A 19,281-nucleotide genomic window follows, 5' to 3' on the forward strand; every position below is an offset into this window, starting at 1 on the left:
TTCCCTTTTTCCTCACTTCAGTCTACACATCTCTGCTTAACATTACAGTTTGGCAGAAATCCGTTAGCTTGTGCTTGATATACACTCACAAAATGCTCATGTTGACACGCCATTTAAGCTCAACTGAGTGTTTAAAATCAAATTTTCCTGAAAGGCTGAGCAGTGACATAATTCCACTTGTTTCCACAACAATTTGAGTTGTTCTGGGACCTTTTCTCAAAACAAATGTTGGTAACTTAAGTCAATGTGGACAAAAAGCAGATTGCTGAAGTATCAAGTATCCTGTAGAAAATTACACTTAATTTTTGCATTGGAGTGAAAACCTCACCTCACTGACACATTCTTGGCACCTCTTTAAAGAAGATTTTGTAATTAATTGCAAGGTAAAAATCACCTGTTATAATATATAGATACTGGCTGCATTGTAACAGGGGCCATAACGCTATTAAAGAGGAGAAGGAGGGGTCAACCACATTCTTGGTCCATTCTCTCAATCCTCCATGTGCCTGGGGGAGGTTATGAGTTGAGGAGGGAGATTAGGTTCCCTGATGCCGGGAAAGATGAGAGAGGAGATCCTGAGGAGAAGAGTAGGTCCTGGGGGGTCTGGGAGTCCTTGTGGGAGCCCACTACGAGTTTGACTTTATGACAGTACTTTTAGGCCCCGCGCACCGACAACTATCATCTGAATAGTGCTGACCTGGCTAATTTAGTTATTTCAAATGATTTGGTTTGGCTTTTAAACTTTTAGATTTGTGTTTTGAATCTGGTGGATTTGGAAAAACATTTAATTTTATATGTCAAGTGGTCCCGACCTTTTGTTTTCTTGTATAAATGCACTTTAATGGAGCGTGGCTCTTTGGCAAACTATAAGAAGACGCTGGCTACACTGAAGAGGATGTTGATAGAAAAAGGCGCAAAGAGAAAAAGAGTGACTGTTCAAGAGGTGCAAAAGTAAACTCAGACTGGCTTTTAGATGTTGGTGGGAGGTTTGTGAAATTAAAGGCAAAAAGGATGCTGGGCTGGCCTTCTTGTTATTGGACTAGTGTATAAGAGAGCTTGTCATGTCTTGTGTTGTTGCGCTAGCTTGGTGTTTGGCTGTGTTTGGTAAGTGCTCTTGTGTCGGTTGCTGTCGAGCTACGTTGGCTTGTTTGCCGCCCAAGTTCTGTCTATTTGTGTCAGGAGGAATCCAGGTTTTGTGAGGTTGAATTAGTCCACCAGCTGGTCCGTCAGCATCCCATTCTGACTTGACGTAAGTCTACAACGAAATTGTTGGTTTTTATTGAAATAATTATTTCCTGTGATAACCAGCTGTTGCCATAAAGGCTTCTGTTGCTCCCCAAAAGTTTGTTGTCTTCAACAGCTGAAATGTTGTTCAGGTTGTTCCTTTGCATCCTGTTGCCAGCAGCGCTGAAAACTGTCTGGAAAAAAAGCCTCCTGTCTGATTAGTGCAGAGGATGAGACAGCAGCTGACAAATAGCAGCTTTCTAATAGAGTTCTTTTATCATCTCCAGCCCTGAAGTGTGTCCTTAAAGCACCCACTTCATAATAAATGACTAAATAAAACATGCTGCATAGATGAACATAATTGCAGTTCTAACTGGACAATGATGGATCATCAGGGACTGAAGGGCTTTCAAGCACTCCAGTCTCAAACTCTGCCTCCCTAACATGTCCCTCAGGGATGTCTTCCTTTCTCTGAGGGGAGAGAAATCATTCTGATATCTCACAGCCAGTTAATAGATAGTCATCCGCACACACCAACAGTACACATCAAGGACACTAGTTTCCCTCCAGCAGTGTAAGGACAGTAGAAAAAGATGCACAAGAACCAGAACTGTCGACCATAATGAGTCTTGTCAGCTGGAATGTAAAAGGAGTACAGGCAGAAATCCAAGAGGAACGATCCAGCGGCTGGATTGTGTTAGCTTGAAGCGTTATTGGCAGTGATCAGACAGAGCTTAAGTGAAGGGAGAGGTCCCTTCCACAGGCATGATGAAATATTTTGGCAACGCGACTACGTATGTCCCCCGAGTCGAGCCTAAGTAAGTCCATCCTGGAATGAAATCATGGCCACACATAAACTGCACGCACGCACGCTTAAGAGTTCACACAAACTGTAATATATTCACCTTGAGAAAGTTTACACCTGCAACCAAAAAAGAAATAAAAAAAGAAGCAGACCGAGACACGAGTGAATTATTTCTGCGAATTTATAACAAACATGGGACCTACAGCATTTAAAAAAATCCATCTTAGTTTTTGACACACTGGTCACTGGTCGGTATGTCGCAGTTTGACACTCTTTACAAAGTTGGGTTATGATTACAACTTCATGTCATAATCGATGAATATATCCACTACTTTTTGTTTAATAAATTAATTAAAAAAAAAAAAGTTTAGTCTACAAAGTGTCAAAATGAGCACAGCTCTTCATTTCAACTTGCGACACTTTAAAAGCCCAAAGCAATTCAGCCTATAACAAAATCAGATCGGGAGAAGCTTTAAACACGGAGGAGCTAAAATCTGCTTATTCTATTACATTTTTTCTGCGAAATTACATTAAAAGAGATTATTTTACAATTTTGTTTGATTAAAGTTCCATAAAATCTGATATTACACCAAGTATTTAGTCCACCTTTCAGTCCATTAGGCGTTACCATGTCAGTGTCACGTTTTGCCTTGCCTAGGCATTAAAAATAAGGTGCCTTCGGTTTGGGCACCAAAAACGTCGTGGTTTAGTTCAGGAGAGACACTTTTTTGTGTGTGTTACATGTGTCACTGTTGCAATTTCACAAGGTCTATGAACCAGAAGTACTTGGATAGGGTTAGGAACAGGTTATTGTTTAGGTTAAAATAAGTAATTCTACGTAATTACAGTTACGTACCCCACGTGGAAAGTTTCAACCACTTTCTACCACCTCCTTACTCAGACTTTATCTTAGCACGTCACATAACCTCCCTCTTCAACCCTGGTCATACCATGCGTGTACACTCTTCACGCCAATACGAGGCAAAACACCGACACGCTATCCTCTAGTGAACTGACGGGTGTATTACAAGCTTCGTCGTATGTCATGAATGTTTGTAGGATTCATCACCTGATTGATGACTTTCAACCTCCTATACTGATTTGTATGCACACTTTAATGAATAGATATAAGGAATTGATTTTATGTGGTTAACCGCACCCATCTAGTCCCCAGAGTGGGATTGAAAAAAAAACAGATGCAGTATTTGACTTGTGACGGGTGTCCATGTACCACACATAAACACAAACTTGTATGAACACATTCACACAGTCAGCGTTTTCTCCCTCTCAAGCCTTTTTCCAGAAATCTGCTCTCTTTTGGAGCCTACGAGCCATCTGGGAGGGTCCGTCATCGCTCTGGCCAGTGCATTACATCAGCTTTGATGTCACTCTTTGGGCTCCCACTGCAGCCCGTGGACCCACACCCCTGAAACTCTAGCAACACAAACACACATGCAGGCTTGTATGCACATCTACCTTGACTACACAAATTTGTACTGTTACTAATGTAATCAACATAGAAAAATCAGCATTATTTACTGGTTTGCACTAAAAGAAAATAGAGACTGCTTTTAATTTGACAAAAACTGAAGAAATAATTTGATTCATTTTGATTCAATTTGAGGGAATGATGCCACGGCACTGATGCTAGAATGACGTAATCGGTGGACGCATCATTCATAAATGAAGTCATCGTCTTTCCCTCTCTTTGTACTTATTTTTACTCCCTTCTAGCTTTCTACTTGAGTGTCCCTTTTTTTTTTTTCTTTTAGCAATAAAACATTTTTGAGTGCCTCCCAAAAACTCTGCTTTCATGTAATATTTATTCAGTTCCTTTCCGTCTACCTGGTGACTTCTTGTAAAACCTGCATTACAAAACCTCCAGCCTCGTGCTTGGACGGACTTGATGAAGGATTTTCAAACATTATTTGAGGCAATTTATTATCACATTTTTCTCCGTGAAACTGAAGGCCTCCAAAGATGAAATCTGGAAATCTTAGCATGGATGAATACCAAGTAACAACAAAAACAAGCAACTTTTAAGTAGGATTGAGCTTTTCTTGCACCGCTTTATTCCTAATTAAATTAATTATTTCTACCTCCTTATTAGAATTCCTCAAAGCTAGAATAAAACTGTCTCTTCATCTCCTTCGTTTGGCACAGTCACCTCATATGAACCAGCAGATTCAGCGTTTCTATTCACAAAGGGGTTGGCTACTGACAAACGCACTGGAAAATGAAACTCCAGACCATTTTTATCCTTTAATACCAATTCAAACAAATACTTTCAGTAAATTGATTAAACATTCCCTGATAGATGACAGAATAAATATTTTTTTACTGCATCATATCTACATATTTATTTCTTTTTGTACATTCTCACTGTCCCAGTAAATTTAGAATAATTTACTCAGCCACTAAAATTCCCATAAATGTCAATATCAGTTCAATATCAGTTTTCATCAGAAATGGGCACAGAAAAAAACAGGGATGTTTTTTTTTTTTAACACATTGAGTGAGTTATTGGTGTCTCCACCTATCTCAAACATGTTTGTCGAGTTAGCCGGGTGGAGTATGAGTGTGATGTGTTTGGGGAGTGGAGTTTCCCATCTGGGCTGGCCCTCAAACTGTAAACACTGCTATACCTGATAGAGAGAGATTATGGTTGTGTGTTAGTGTATCTGTCAGTCTTTTGATCTGCAGCCAGTCTTTTGTTGTTTTTTGTTGTTATCAGAGAGATTATTCCTCTCTTCCTGTCTCCCACAATGCATTGCTGTGTTTATCAGGCTGTATAAGAGGAACCGCAGCGGGATGTGAAAGCCCTCCATACTTTTGTCTCCTCCTATCTTCTCTCTCTGCTCATTATGTACGTCCTTTCTTTTCACTCCCCTGCACTCTTTTTTTTATCTGAACTCTTGAAGGTCCTTGACAATTTTTGAAGTTTTCTGTTGTTTGTGTCCTGTTTTTAGTCCTGCTGCTGAGAGCGCTCGGTGGTATGAGGGCATGTCAGACGGTCTTTAGGTCGATAGGAAGAGAAGAATAAGTAGAGTACAAATGCAGAATGGACTCCAGTGCTTTTAAAATGGAGGGGTAAAGCCACGCCAAATGTTGTGAGATAGGATAAAAAGTATGATGGAAGGGCAAATGGAAATTAAATCAAATTAAAATGTCCAGCAACAACTTTGCAGACTTTTAAACCCAGTCAACATGTACACAGGTATTTTTTGAAAATGTGTTTTTTTTTTTTCTTTTGTCCAAAAGTAAATGCAGTTCAGGTCACTGAAAACTGGCCTTTTTGAAAACTTTTTCCAGGATGAAGAATTTCAGAAACTCAATTAAAGTGTTGAAATGTAGACAAGGAGTTTTTGGTTAGTGTTATTATTTCCTAAGTTTACATGAGGCCACATTTTGTACAAAGCCGGACGTGGCAAAAATAGTGTTGGCTCTGAGTTCGCCAACAGGAGGTTTTATGTTAAGAAATACACGTGCTACATAATCCAACACTTTCTTCGACTTAGACTTCACCACCAACATCTCTGGTTTTGAACTAGACCTGCTCGGACCTCCAGTTGCTCGGACAACTTTGAGAATAAAGTGATTGTTGTTGAAGAATGTCGAGAAAACTTTTGTTTGTCGAGGACATTGTGTTGGTTTGGCATGCTCTTGACAGCACCGCAATTGTGTTTTTGTGTTTTCATGTAGAAAGAGAATTTCTTTTTTTAAACAAAGGAGGAAAAACCCTGTTTTCCAAAATACTGGTTTATATGTGGACCAGCCCTTATACATGCAAGATTAGACTGTTGTATGCGCAGAAAACTTTCACAGAGACCATATCTATTGTTTTGTTTTTTTATATGATCATAAAGACAATATAACTTGGTTTGGTGAACATGAAAGTGAAAGAACTGGCGCTTCTATTTGAGTACAAGTTCGAAGCGTTCCTGACAGGGTAAATATGTGGACCTGTTCTTTTCTGTTCTCTAACTTTCCACATAACTAATTAACTGGCAGTACACATCCACAGAAGCAACTATTTCAACAACCAAACTACTCTCCACTAGTCTACGTGCCAGATCAACTCATACACTCTGTATCTCTGCTCTGAAGAGGGTATTGGGTTACCCTATGAACGGACAGAATCGCTTCATTAAATATCTTATTAAATAGGTTATTTGACAGAGTGGTATGTGACATATCTCGGTGTTTTAAGTAGTATAGGGTTACTCCTTCCCCTCGGCCATAATATAATATGAAGTGCACAGGTTGCTTTGTGCGGGGCCTGGGTCACGGCCTGCTAAATATTTAGGGAGGGTGCACATGCCCCTGCAGCCCTCCCAGACCGAGGGAGACACGATAGTATTGGCAAAGAAAATAAACAAACGCAGCTTAAGAGATAGACGGGTGCAGCAGGACGTGGACAAAGCAGGTTGGTGCACATGTTCATATTGAGCAGAGACAAGTTTTACCTCGTTTATTTTTGATTCATGATTATCTACGATTACTGGTTTATAAATTCTTTAGAGGATCATTCACACGACTACAAACAATATTTTGACTGATCCATTCGATAAAAAGACCATTGAGGCCTACTTCTATGTTTAGTAGCTTCTAGTACAAAGTGATTGGGAGGCAAAAATACATTATATTATTTTTATTGTGGACCCCTAGATGTTGTTATTTCATTATAAATGCCAGGTATATCTTTATATTTATGACACATTTAAAGTTACATTTCTGCATCAGCGCACACATTATGATGTAAATCCTCTATACACTACACCACACTGTGTACTATGACCGTGTATGAAGTTTCAAAGCATATGTTTGTGTGTCAGGTAACATATACATGCAGTCACTCGAATGGTTAAGGAATAAAACAGAAATGTTGGTATGTATGTGTGAGTCGGAGTGTGTGGCTCAACAGTGAGAAGGCCATGTAGGTGTCCCCAGTATGTTGACAAAGGGATTAGTTTGTTATCAGGTAGATCCTGCAGAGCCATGAGGACATCTGCAGACAAGAATTTTTCACACACTGAAACACACACACACACACACACACACACACACACACACACACACACACACACACACACACACACACACACACACACACTGAAAGTTGACCCCACACAAACAAGCTTACCTTCTGCAGCTGCTGAAGACACAATACAAAATCCCAGACACAAACACATGCAAACCATTGCCACTACTTACCGCACTGACCACAGGAACAGCTCCCGCAGCCACACACAGTAAATAAACAGGATTGACAGGAGAGAGACAGACACACACACACACACACACACACACACACACACACACACACACACACACACACACACACACACACACACACACACACACACACACACCTTCTGCCAGCGTGTTGTCCTCTGAGTGTCCATTCAGGCTGGTCATGCTGGAGATTTGTCCATTTTCCTGCAAAGACTGGAAAAAAAGACAGAAAGTAGATGCATTGAGTAAAGACATTTTTTCAGAAATGTTCAGTCAGGAGGGAAAAAAAAAATTAAAAAAAATCGATCTACCGGCTCCTCTGAAGCTTTTTAAGTTGCCATTTTCATGTTTGTGCACTCAGTGTGGAGATGGTACCCGGAGGTGGTTATCTGAGCTCTCTGTAGCTTACCATAAAGACTGGAAACTGTCCAAAGCTCAAACACACGGTTACCAAAACCTCTAACGCGCACAAATGAACAGGCTGTGTATTGTTTGTTTAATGTGTACACAGACAGAAATGTAAAAATGACAATTTGCTTGCTGTAAGCATTTCCTGGCAAACTGCCGCTTATCTGACTACCCAGAGCGGTTGTTTAATTCCCTGTAAAACCACAAATTGTTGTTTTTACATCTGTTTGTGTAGGGATTAGACAAACAATACTCAAAGCGGTAATAAGTGAGCTTTAGAGGTGTTGGCGGGAGCATTTTTGAGCTTTGCACCGTGCCGAACCAGCTGTTTACCCTTGTTTCCAGTTATTATGCTAAGCTAAGCTCATCGCCTCCACTAGCTCTAAATTCACAGTGGTACAAATCTCCTCGTTCTACTCTCAGCAGGAACCCAAGTAAACTTAGTTCCCAAAATGTCTTACCATTTTCTTAAGGCATTTAAGACAATGACAGCCAAGAGACAGGAACATCTGTGTTCATCTTCAGCTTTTCACTGCTCCCCATCATAGACTTTACGATGATTTTTCGAATAATCAACCCAGCAAATAAATGACTTTATCTTAACTGACTCATCATGTTTTATGGTCAGCCTGCCTGGATTCTGTTACATCCTTAAATGGTGTTTCTGCTGCCACCTCATCCACATCCATAAATAGTTCTATTATCAGGCAGAACAATTTATGGGCAAAAAATAAAAACTATCACAAGAAAGAAAAAAAAAAAAGATATTGTAGAAAATATTGAAAAAAACCTGAAGGTCAAGTTAATAGCTGAAGGGCTTGTTAACTTTTTAATGATTGAATGGTGTTTATAGGTGAAAATATGCTGAAGGAGTTCAATTTAAAAGTGGAGGCAATTTTAGAGGAGTTGAACATACTCCATTGATTTCAATGGCAAAACAAAATCATAAAATGCTTTATATTTTAAAAAGTAAAATTAGCAGAACAAAAGTTGAATACTAGTTTTGATAGTTGAATGGTTGAAATCGGTTGAAGTACGCGGAAGTAGTTAGTGACCGAAAAATGTACGGAAGAAGTCAGAATAATAAATAAATATAGAATAAACTTGAAGGAGAACAAAAGTGTGAATGCCTTAAAGCATTCACACTAATTACACCATAGTCACAGCAAAGAAGAACTGATGATTAAAAAGACGATCAAAAAGTACATCTTTATAATCATTTTTCATTACGGACAAGTGTGTTAACAAGTTAACAACACACAGCCTGGCTCACGGCACTTCTATCAGAGGATCGGAGCCCTGACAGAGCTTTTCTGGCAGCGACCAGGTCCGACTGACAGCAGGACAAAGGCAGGCAGGCCGGAGCTTTTGTCTGTCCCGGCCCGGGGAGAGGGAACCAGAGCCTCCCCACAGAGGTGGTAATATAACTAATGGACAAGTCAGGCTCCATTCCCAGCAGCCCAAAGTCCTCTAGGAAAACCCTGAAAAATGACACCACAGAGGAGACAATCTGCTTGGAACAGGTTGGAGGGATGAACTAAAAGATGAGGAAAAGTCAAATGGGAGCAGACTAAAAGAGGTGCGGGGGAATCAGTCATCAGGTGGATGGCTGACCTGCATGGTGTTGTGGCTGCTTGGTGAGCAATGTAAAGGACAAAAAGACAGAAACTGAGACAATTTATTTTTCTTTTCGAAAGTTAAACTGTATATCCATTTAAAATGCAGATTATCATGCTGAAGTAGGATCTCGGAAATTACCTTCAGCAATGACACTTGTTAAGGTAAGCCGAAACCTTAGCTGACAGGATAAACTTTTATGATTGCAACTAAGAATTTGTATTTTCATTTAAACTTTAAATAATTTTCTTTATTGATTAATTAATTGTTTAATCTATAAAATGTCAGTGAAGAAATGCTCATTGGTTTCTCAGAGGTGACTGTAAAATGACTAGTTTTATTACCAAATGTCCAAAACACAAAGATGAGAATAAGAAAAGCTGCAAATTCTCGTATTTGAAGGGTTGGAACCAGAAAGTGTTTATTGCAGATTGCTGAGGTTATCAAAATAGTTCAAGAGGTTGTAGGAATCAACTAAAAAGGGGGACATTTGCATCTTTAGGAAACTTTCATCCCATGACATTTGACTATACTATTTGAAAGATCTAGGCGCACAAAAGATCTCAAACACAGCTCGTCCACTGCAGCGACCACGCCGTGTCCAATTAATTCATTTTGCAGCTACATTTCAGTACAATTATCTCCGCTAGTCATTTGTTGGATGAACAAAATATCTCATTTGTTTGTATTGGACTCTGATCTACCCAAATACTTGGCGAGTTGGCCTTGATTGGTTGTAGATGTAATCCGGCATCTCGGAACAAATTTGACGCAAAAGCATAACGCAGCCATAGCTTTCATTTTCCAAGTGCCCCCAGCCAGCAAACATCAATAGAGATATGATGGAAAACCTTGTGAGGTCATGAACAATACAGTTCCTAAAGTACACACTGTACCGTTCTGTTGTTGTTACGAAAAAGCTCGGTCCACCCGGGAACATTACACATGCCAAATTGCAGAGCCTGTTTCAGCAGATGTGCAACATGCAAGATGCAATTTGTAACATGAGATCACTTCTTCTTTCTTTATCATCAAACTTGAAACCAACGCACAAGCATGCAAGGACCCCGTAGAACTCGCAAATGTTTGTGGCAATTTGTGAATGACGAATGCCGTGATGTTTGTGGCCTGTGTGGAGCAGTGCAAGAAAATCACTTTTTTAAATGGCCTCTGTTTGTTCATAATAAATAGAGACTATATTTCAAACAGACCAGTTTCTTATTATTGTAGACGAGGAGAATTTTCACCCACGCATAAAAGCCTCTGGTTCAAGTGGTTGCACTTGAAGGATGCTCCTGTCATTTTTGTCATTTTCCAGCGACCAGAACTTCTGATCCAAGTTGATGTGCGAGCCATCGGCTGACCTCCGGACCCGCAGTGACCCCACCCTTCCCGAGTCTCCCTCATGACTGGCATTCACAGCATTCCTTGCCCTCTACACCAAAATTCCTCAGATCCCCCAACACCTGACTCGACCTCCCCCAAATGTTTACCCTTTGACCACTTTGTCCTTTAGTTGGACTGACACAGTGTGCTTGGGATTGACAGCCCAGTATCTCTAAGAATTGTGTCCATTGCTGTGACACCTGAGCAGCTCTGATTTCCTTTCATGAATCGCCAGAGAGGATCTGTCGAAGTTTCATTTCCAGTAGAGGATTTCTTTTTATGTCTGCACGGTCAGCATGATCTGCCACTAAGACCTAAGGACAGACTTCCTCCTACAAAGTAAAGGTCACATAACAAAACAACAACATGAATAAAAACAGCAGGAGATCGTTTTCTTTTTTTTTTTTCCTTCTGTGTTTCTGTGTAATATGATCTGATTTAATTTTCCTGTTGGAAAACATTTGAGCAGCCATGTTTCTTTTAAAGAATAAATTTGCTTGATTCTGTTGCATACAATGGGACTACACTTATGATAGCACTTTGACATTTGTTTGAGTACATGAAGCCACAGGGACCAAGTATCAGTAAACACCTCAAGTCTCTCTTTTAGCCTTTTTCAGCTTTCTAATGTATTTTTGTTCCAATCATCTTCGATCCATCTATCAAAGAGGCTAACACTCACAAAGAATGATTTTTATCCTTCCCCTCTCTGCAGCGAATTTGACTTGAGTGTTTACACATCCATTAAGCGCTTAGTGTCGTCAGTCAGTAGGTCACATGCTGAGTCATCATTCAGTCATGAATAAATGCTGCAGTTTGTATTGTAAAGTCAATCTGGGAAAAGATGGACTTGCCCTGCATGTTGTCCAAAAACTATTAAAAAATGGATCCGAGACAGACTGTTAAGCATATAAAAATGGGCACTTCAGTTTATTTCAAGTATGCACTGTTCTGCTGCTAGAAATGTTCATTGAATTACCAAATCACATCATAATTTGCGACTAAAAAATAACCCAGAACTTCTCTATTTATTCTTGCTGGAGCAACAGTTAATGTAGTTCCCAACTGGAAATAATTGAGAAATAACTATCTCTCCCATCATGGGCTTGGAGTTGAGGGCCACAGAGTAGTGAAGTCAAAAAGTATTGCGAGACAGACAAATTTGTTATGATGTTTTCATGGAATTTGTTAACAGTGACAAAAATATAGTAAATTATTAAAAAAAAATAGAGAATAATACCAACAATATGTAGGTACAGGAAATGTACTCTTATGGATTGTGTCATTTTGTTTGTTTTCTGGTTTATGTCTTACGTAACCATGTCAACTGCCCTGTTCACTTCATTGTTTTTTCACTGCATAGACGTAAGGCTTCATAACTGGTCGCTGATGGATGACAGAGCTGTATTCCCTCTCCTTTTGCATGCTACATTTCATTTGTTATATTGGCAAAGTCTATAATGTAGTTAAGATATAATTTGCTTATGAACCAATTGACTTAATAACATTAACGTTTGCATGGCATACAGCTAAAATCTTAAAGTGTCAGTTCTTTTCCAGCAGTAAGGTTTCATGAGTATAACAAACAAAAAAAACACATCAACATGTAATTAGTTTGTTGAAGCAAAAGGCCTTCGATAAACTTTAAATCCTTCCCATCCGCATGTCCACATTTACAATGGCCTCAGATTTCGGGATCAGCACTGGAGAAAAGATGAGATTTTCTCCTTTGTCGTTTTCTTATTATCTATTTTCTCACTTAAGCACTCTTTCTGCTTTCGCTTTTATCCCCAGTTTATCTTTGATTCTTATTTCCTCTTATCTGGCTCTCTCATTTGCTTCTTGGCTGCACCGCCACACTCAGTGGCTCCAGGAGAGAGACAACCTGCTGTCATCTAAATCACTCCACAAAGGCCAGCAGAGGAGATTTATATCCTTTAAACCAAACACAGGACCGGTGAGAAGGGATTTAATGGAAAATAGGAGAGGGTGACACCGCTGGCAAATTACAATTATAAACACAGATCTCAAGTCTCAGAGTGGTCTGATACGAGACACCAAACAAGATTTGGTGACCGTTGTTTAGATCTGGTGAACTCCAATAAAACCGGACAGGCTTGTCTTTATAATGTTATCAAACAGGCTTCGAGAAGAGTTCTAAGGACCCTAAAGTAGTCGAAATTGATTTAGAGGCTAAATATACAAAAATAGTGTCACGGTTGGGGTTTTGTTATTGATGCCTGTTATTTTGTAGCTCCGTTATGATTCATGCAAAGTTATTATCAGAATGTCTTTAACAGCTTTTAAAGGCAGGGTTGATAAAGTGGAACAGTGGCCGACAGAAGGTATTATTGTACTGAATACATTTGGAAATCCTTGTAGAAATAAGCAGATAACAGATAGAGCAGGCTAATATTTTCCATCTTACCATGAAACTAGCAATAAATGTCCATCATGGCACGGAGGATGATCACGATGAAGTGGAAACAGTAGTCGTAGATTTAATCCATCTGGCCGACGTGGTCATTTTATTGGCATTATATTGACAATTATAGGCAGTGACGTTCTACGGAAAATGCACAGGGAGGAAAGCGTAGTTATCTAATGCCCTTTAAACGTTGCACAAACATCACTAAAAGTTTTTTTTTGTTCAGCTGTCTTGTTGCGTGACTGTGTTGTAGTTTAGTAACACTTGGTATCACGTTAGGATTCCTCTCAGAAGGACATATGCGCACACGAGCAAACTCGCCGCTGGAGATAACGAGCTTAAAGACTCTTTGTGGGGTCGTATTTTGTCTGGGACAGTTAACCCCACGACCTCTGACCTCTGAGGTGTGGATAGAGTCTCGGAGCAGACGAAAGGAGGATGACACCGCTGGAGGAGGACATGGGGGGGGGGGGGGGATGGAGGGAGGAAAGATAAAGACAGAGGAGAGGAGGTGAAAGCAGAGAGAGAACCAAAATGAGGAGTGATGAAGAGTAAATCAGATGAGAGAACTGAAGTGAAGGTCTTCCTCATGGATGAATTCTTTTTTTTTCTTTCTTTCATGTATGTAAAAACATGCAGATTTTTTTTTAACTTTAACTTTGCATTTTTAGTAAAATGCTAAAGTGGTAAAAAGTTGTGTTTCTTACTACAGGAAGACAAATTCCTCTCCTCAGAAAATGTTTCAGGAGCTAAAAGGAAAATAAGCTGCACTCACTGGTTCAGTGAGAAATAACTCAATAACAACAGCCAATAAGTGTTTTACAGACAATCATACTCCCCAGAAGACAATGAAGTGAAGTGATTGGAAAACTTGAATGGTCCTCCGGCTTTCCATCTAGTTCCACAATTAGTTTTACAGAACTTTTTTTTTTTTTTTTTTAATGACATTCACATCAGTTCCCATCATTGTTAAAACAAGCTACAAGATCCCAATAAATGTTTCAGCCAGATTTGATGTTTCTGGGGCCTGTGTGAGTGTCATGTCTGTACCCCTCTCCCTCCCTCCCTCCCTCCCTCCCTCTTCATGTCTCTTCACCCCTGCCAGCCCCCCATCTACTATCCCTGACCCCCACATTCAGTACATACCACAGATCAAAGCCTGACAAGACACTGAAGAACACTCTCACTGTTTCCTCAATCCATTAACTGTGTTCAGGTGCTCAAACTGAGAGTACCTGTGCTACTTACTGTGTGTGTGCACATTGCTGTGTGCATATGGGTGTCTTTGCACAGTCTGAAGTAAACTAAAGAAACACTGATACTTCAAAAGAGTTTTGTTTTTTTCTGTCTACATCAAGTCATATTCAGATGTATTATAGATTTACAACAATATGGAAAGTCCTTTCTTCATCTAACCCCTTTCATTCTGGTTGTCTCATCCACTTCTTCATATACACAGCAGGTTTGTTGTGATTTTATTTATGGTGGCTATCAGGAAAGAAGGCATACGTTACAATAAATCTGTCAACTCTTCACTGGCAAACACACACAGGCACAAGCTGCATATGGAAAAACTCCCCTGCTCCATGTTTTAGTGCGTTCATGTGTCCAGCGGTGTGTCTGCCAGCTCTTCTACTAGTTTATCTCTGGTGGATGAAGGTCACATTCAGTCTGCTTTTCGGCTGAAAGTTAAGTTCAATTATATCAGGCAATTTGTGACAAAATACAATTTACCTCTTCAGGATTAAATAACTCAAATTCAGTAAAACAATGCTTTTAAATTAGTTTGGGGTTTGTTCACATTGAATGGGGTAATAGGGTAAATTACTTTCTTTAAATTTGTCATTATTTTAGTTAGAGCTGCACATTTGAGGCTTGTAAAGTCAAACTTAAGTAAAAATGAAGATTTGAGGAAAAAGCCAACTGAAGACTTCACTTTTGTTGGCGATTTGTTTTGGATTGGGTAAATATAAACCTAGAGTCTGGCACTTTTACACATGAGTAAATGTCTGTTACGTTCAAGTGCTGGCCAAAATAGTTCACATAATGCTGATTAAGCCTATCAACGGCAGATATATCTCTATGTATTTCACTGTATACAGAAATTGTATATCTGGTGTCTGGTGACACATTCCTGCTTTGGCTGGATAAATATACACTGGGCACGCTCTATGGGCACCAGAAACCTCTGCTGGCTGAGCTGGCTAACTTCCAGTTTAGCTTTATGATAATTTGAATATTGGATAAAATATTGCAATGATGCGGCTCTTCTAGACTTTCCAAATGTTATTAGATCAAATGCAAAAAAAAAAAATCGTACATGACTACACACACTGAACATTTAATGAGTTGAAGCATTGAAAGGACTCAATCGCAGTCGGTCTCGGAACACTTTTTTTTTTTTAAAGCAAATCATGAAAAGGATTTAAAATTTAGGTAATTTTAATGGTCAGCGGTCACAGAACTGAACGACTTGCACGATACTTTTAAAAATTGCAGGTTATAATTGATTCAATTGATTAATTTCCATCTAAACTGTGTGAAATCTTTAAGTTTTGCCTATTATGTAAGAGGTTTCAAACATGTTGATGCATAATCTGGTCCAGAACATCTTGCACCCTGAAAATCACATCGGTCCCCCTGTGTGACTGTCAGCTGCATTCAATTTCCAGTTCACATGACTTAAGCAGAGAAACAAAGGGACACAGAATTTGATAAATTAACCAAGAGCTGGATAAAAATAACCACCAGCTCTCAAATCCTTGTGTCTCTGCGCATGCTAGTGTGTCAGAGAGAGTGGAAAGAATGAAATAAATGCAAACCAAAAGCGTTAGTGACCCTAAAGCTGCAGAGACACACCTGTTAGCTCCCATTTTAGGGCAACAGATGAAGCCAGATTGACCTCCTCTACCTACATCAGTTCGTCACTAACCCTTTAACCCCGAGTCTCTACACCTCCCACAATTTGTCTGTTTTTCATCTCCCCCTCCCCTTCATCTGTGCGGCTGCTATACTTGGCAAATGGAGCCCAACAACAACAACAGGCTGGGCGAAGGAAAGACCCCCCAGGACACGATCATAATCAGACCACACTGGCCAGCGTTTGACCCCAGGGGCCTGCCTCCCTAACTGGGTTGAAATAACAAATCCAGCCTCTTTGCTGACCCTCCCGTCAGTATCTCTGAGCCCCGATAAGCATTTGAGCTCCAGAGTCATATGTGAGACAGGAAGATGACGAGGAAGAGGAACGCAGTCAGACATCATCAACATGGTTTTAATTGTTCGACACTTAAACCAGACTTTGTTTTTTATGGCCTTGGGCTTCAAATTACTTGTAGATTATTGGTCTATCAATGTGTAGGTGTGATCCAAGTTTTGGCACAGAAACAACATTCAGGGTCAAATACGTCACTTAAACAACACATGTTCTTTGACTAAACTTTGGGGATAAAGAGCAGTTTCTCCGATTTTTGGATACGACGTGTTGTTGAGAAACAACACACATTTCCCTTTAAAGCTGAAATCTGTTACTTCATCTCAAGCAGCGAGATATGAATTCAATTATTTTCAAATCCCACTAAAGGCAGTGATGAGCACAACATTAATCCTTTAATTTATAATTCATTAGCAAAGACAGTTAGGTTTTAATTATTTTTAATATTTTCCCGAAAGTGTTGCAACATGACGCATTGTTCTGTTTTTATGACCGAACTGTATTATTATATTATGAAATACTGTTGGAATGTAATATTCTAATATCATTACTGAAAGATATAGTTTGTTGTATTTAAATCATTCAAACTAGCCAACTTGAAGTTAGTGTTGAAGATTGAGTGTTCAAAATTGCTTAAATCCAAATGTTTGCGGAAGTAATTTCTGCAGAGAAAGCAGACGTCACAGGCAGAGTTCTTCGTCAACCTGCACAGGTAAAAAGCTGATTGACATTTCTGAACAATAACGTTCAGAGAGTGTACAGAAATATTTTAGTTTTATTAAATACATTTATTTTAATGGATTATAACCATCATATCATGGCCTCCCCGCTTAAATTAAAGTTACATTAATAAAGTTGACCTTAATTTGAGGGCCAGAAAATCCAAAACATTGAGCCAAAAGACACTAAAATGCAACTGTTAAGACTGACATTTGCCTGTGGGTTGAGTCAACCCCTTTGACATTACAGGAAGTCATGTGTCATCCGCTATTAATATGAAAATATTGATTAGTTTATTTGCAGCTAATAACTGATGTTTACTCATCAGCCACACGTTAGGAATTTCATAGAACACATTAGTCATTGGCTTTTTTTCCTCTCGTGTTGCTGAGTGTTAGTCAGTCTTGACTCAGTAAAAAGACATGCGACATAAATCAAGTCTGAAAAGCAGCTTGTTTACTTGCCAGAACACAACCATCACTTCTGTGATGTTTTTCTCGTCTCATTACTTTGGGTCATTAAGGATAGCGTCCGCTCCTTGTGTGAATAAAGAAGTGAGCGGTTGTTTGCTGTTTAAAACAACAAATCCATTCACCTCAAATGAGTGAGCGGTGACCACCTGACTCACGGTGCTGTATGTTTCTAATTATCCTGACACAGCAGTGGGCGTCACAAAATACCACTTACAGTGTGTACAGTATGGGGTCTGTGGCAAAGGCACTTTTACCCAGTGGAGTCAGGAGTCTCTCAAACACAGCTGCTTTAATACTTACATATTAGGATATATCGAATCTTATGGAAGAGAAAAAAAAACCTGCACATGCTTCTTCACCTGAACAACACAAAACTCCGATAATTAATGCCACAAGTCTCTGATGCCAACTCGGTCTTAAAGCCTTGATTACAGATATACCAGGGTTTGGACACGTCTGTCTCATGCTTATAATACTGTTGACTTCATCATTTAACATATGCCGTCATGCTTTCTTGAGGAGAGCTTTCAGTCTAAGCGTAAACAAAACAGTAAAAAAATGTCAATCATGATTTTATTGGCCCAGTGAAATGTATTCAAATGTTTGTTTTTTTGCCATAGTTTTACATAAATCACATTAAATTTGGAATGAGGTTTGCTCACAGAAGCATCATTTTGAAGGAATTTGACCACAAGTAGAGGCACTCTATCTTGTCATCTATATTTTGTTTTCCTTTATCTCTGTCAGTTTTCAGTTTCTTTACTCTATTTCAATAACAGTAATAGTACCAAAGTATATAAACTACTCTCATGATGAAATTTGACCAGGGTTATCATCTCTAATGCAGTGGAGTTCATTTTTAAAATTTAAACAGCATTGAGTAGTTTAATTTACTACAATACTCAATAATCAATACTTTATTAATACAACAGCAACCAAATTGAAAAAGTAAAAATCCCTTTCTGTGTTTCAGGGAAATGGGTTTCATAAACTGTATGAGTCGTGTGTTAATACAGCAGAAACCCTTCAGCTGGACAGATTAGAGAGGCTACACTGCACCACATGTAACCAAAAAGCCAGCTGCACTGAGGCTATGATTCACTGTTTGTCCTTCAAATGCTCCTACTCCCACCAGCAGTATAAAGACACACCATTACAGAAAATACACACACACAAACACACTTCATGACCTCACACATCTTCCACTGCGCTCTGTGAAGCTCCATCAGGACCAAAGCTGATGAAAAATGAATGTGCAAAAATGGCACAGCAGGAGGGGTGAACAAGTGCAAGAGAGGGGATGAGGAGCACTATGAATAGAAGGGTTTTTTCTTTTAAGCATAACTCTTACAGCCTAAAACAATTCCTGCCCCACGATGCTGAAAACCCAAGTCAGGCACAAGCTTCTCTAGCTGACAACAAAGGTGGTTTTCTCCAGAGAAATGACAGCATTGTTCGTTCAAATGTTTAAAAACTAAATGTTTTCCTGTAAAGTGTCCTTGAAAATAATGTTCCCTCACAGGAGCAACAGACAAAGTAACATCATGCAAAACCTGAAATCAAGAGTCCCACATCTGCATAAAATCCAAGTGTAATTGGTACACTTATTTCCAGTTTCCATTCGTCCCATCATGAACTCTCATAACTCCTTATTTGTACATAACAACTTTATGTCAGTTCAGGGGTTTGTGATTCTACAGTTGAGCCTTTGCTGTATGTGTGAGTGGAATATAAATGCTCACTTTTGTTTACATGCAGTATAACGTGCCAT

General features: G+C 39.4%; 1 protein-coding gene across 1 annotated transcript in view; it reads right to left on the reverse strand.

Moving 5' to 3' along the window:
* akap12b (A kinase (PRKA) anchor protein 12b) overlaps positions 1-19,281 on the reverse strand; it is a 44,506-nt gene that overhangs the window by 15,982 nt on the left and 9,243 nt on the right. The window contains exon 2 of the mRNA XM_069701799.1: positions 7,402-7,477. Within this exon, the coding sequence (XP_069557900.1) occupies positions 7,402-7,477 (76 nt within the window). The remainder of the gene's footprint in view (positions 1-7,401; positions 7,478-19,281) is intronic.

This window comes from Brachyistius frenatus, unplaced genomic scaffold (genome assembly GCF_029030835.1).
Source record: "Brachyistius frenatus isolate BFR_SWC_R1_liver_20210118 unplaced genomic scaffold, ASM2903083v1 Contig_38, whole genome shotgun sequence".
Classification (NCBI taxonomy): domain Eukaryota; kingdom Metazoa; phylum Chordata; class Actinopteri; family Embiotocidae; genus Brachyistius; species Brachyistius frenatus.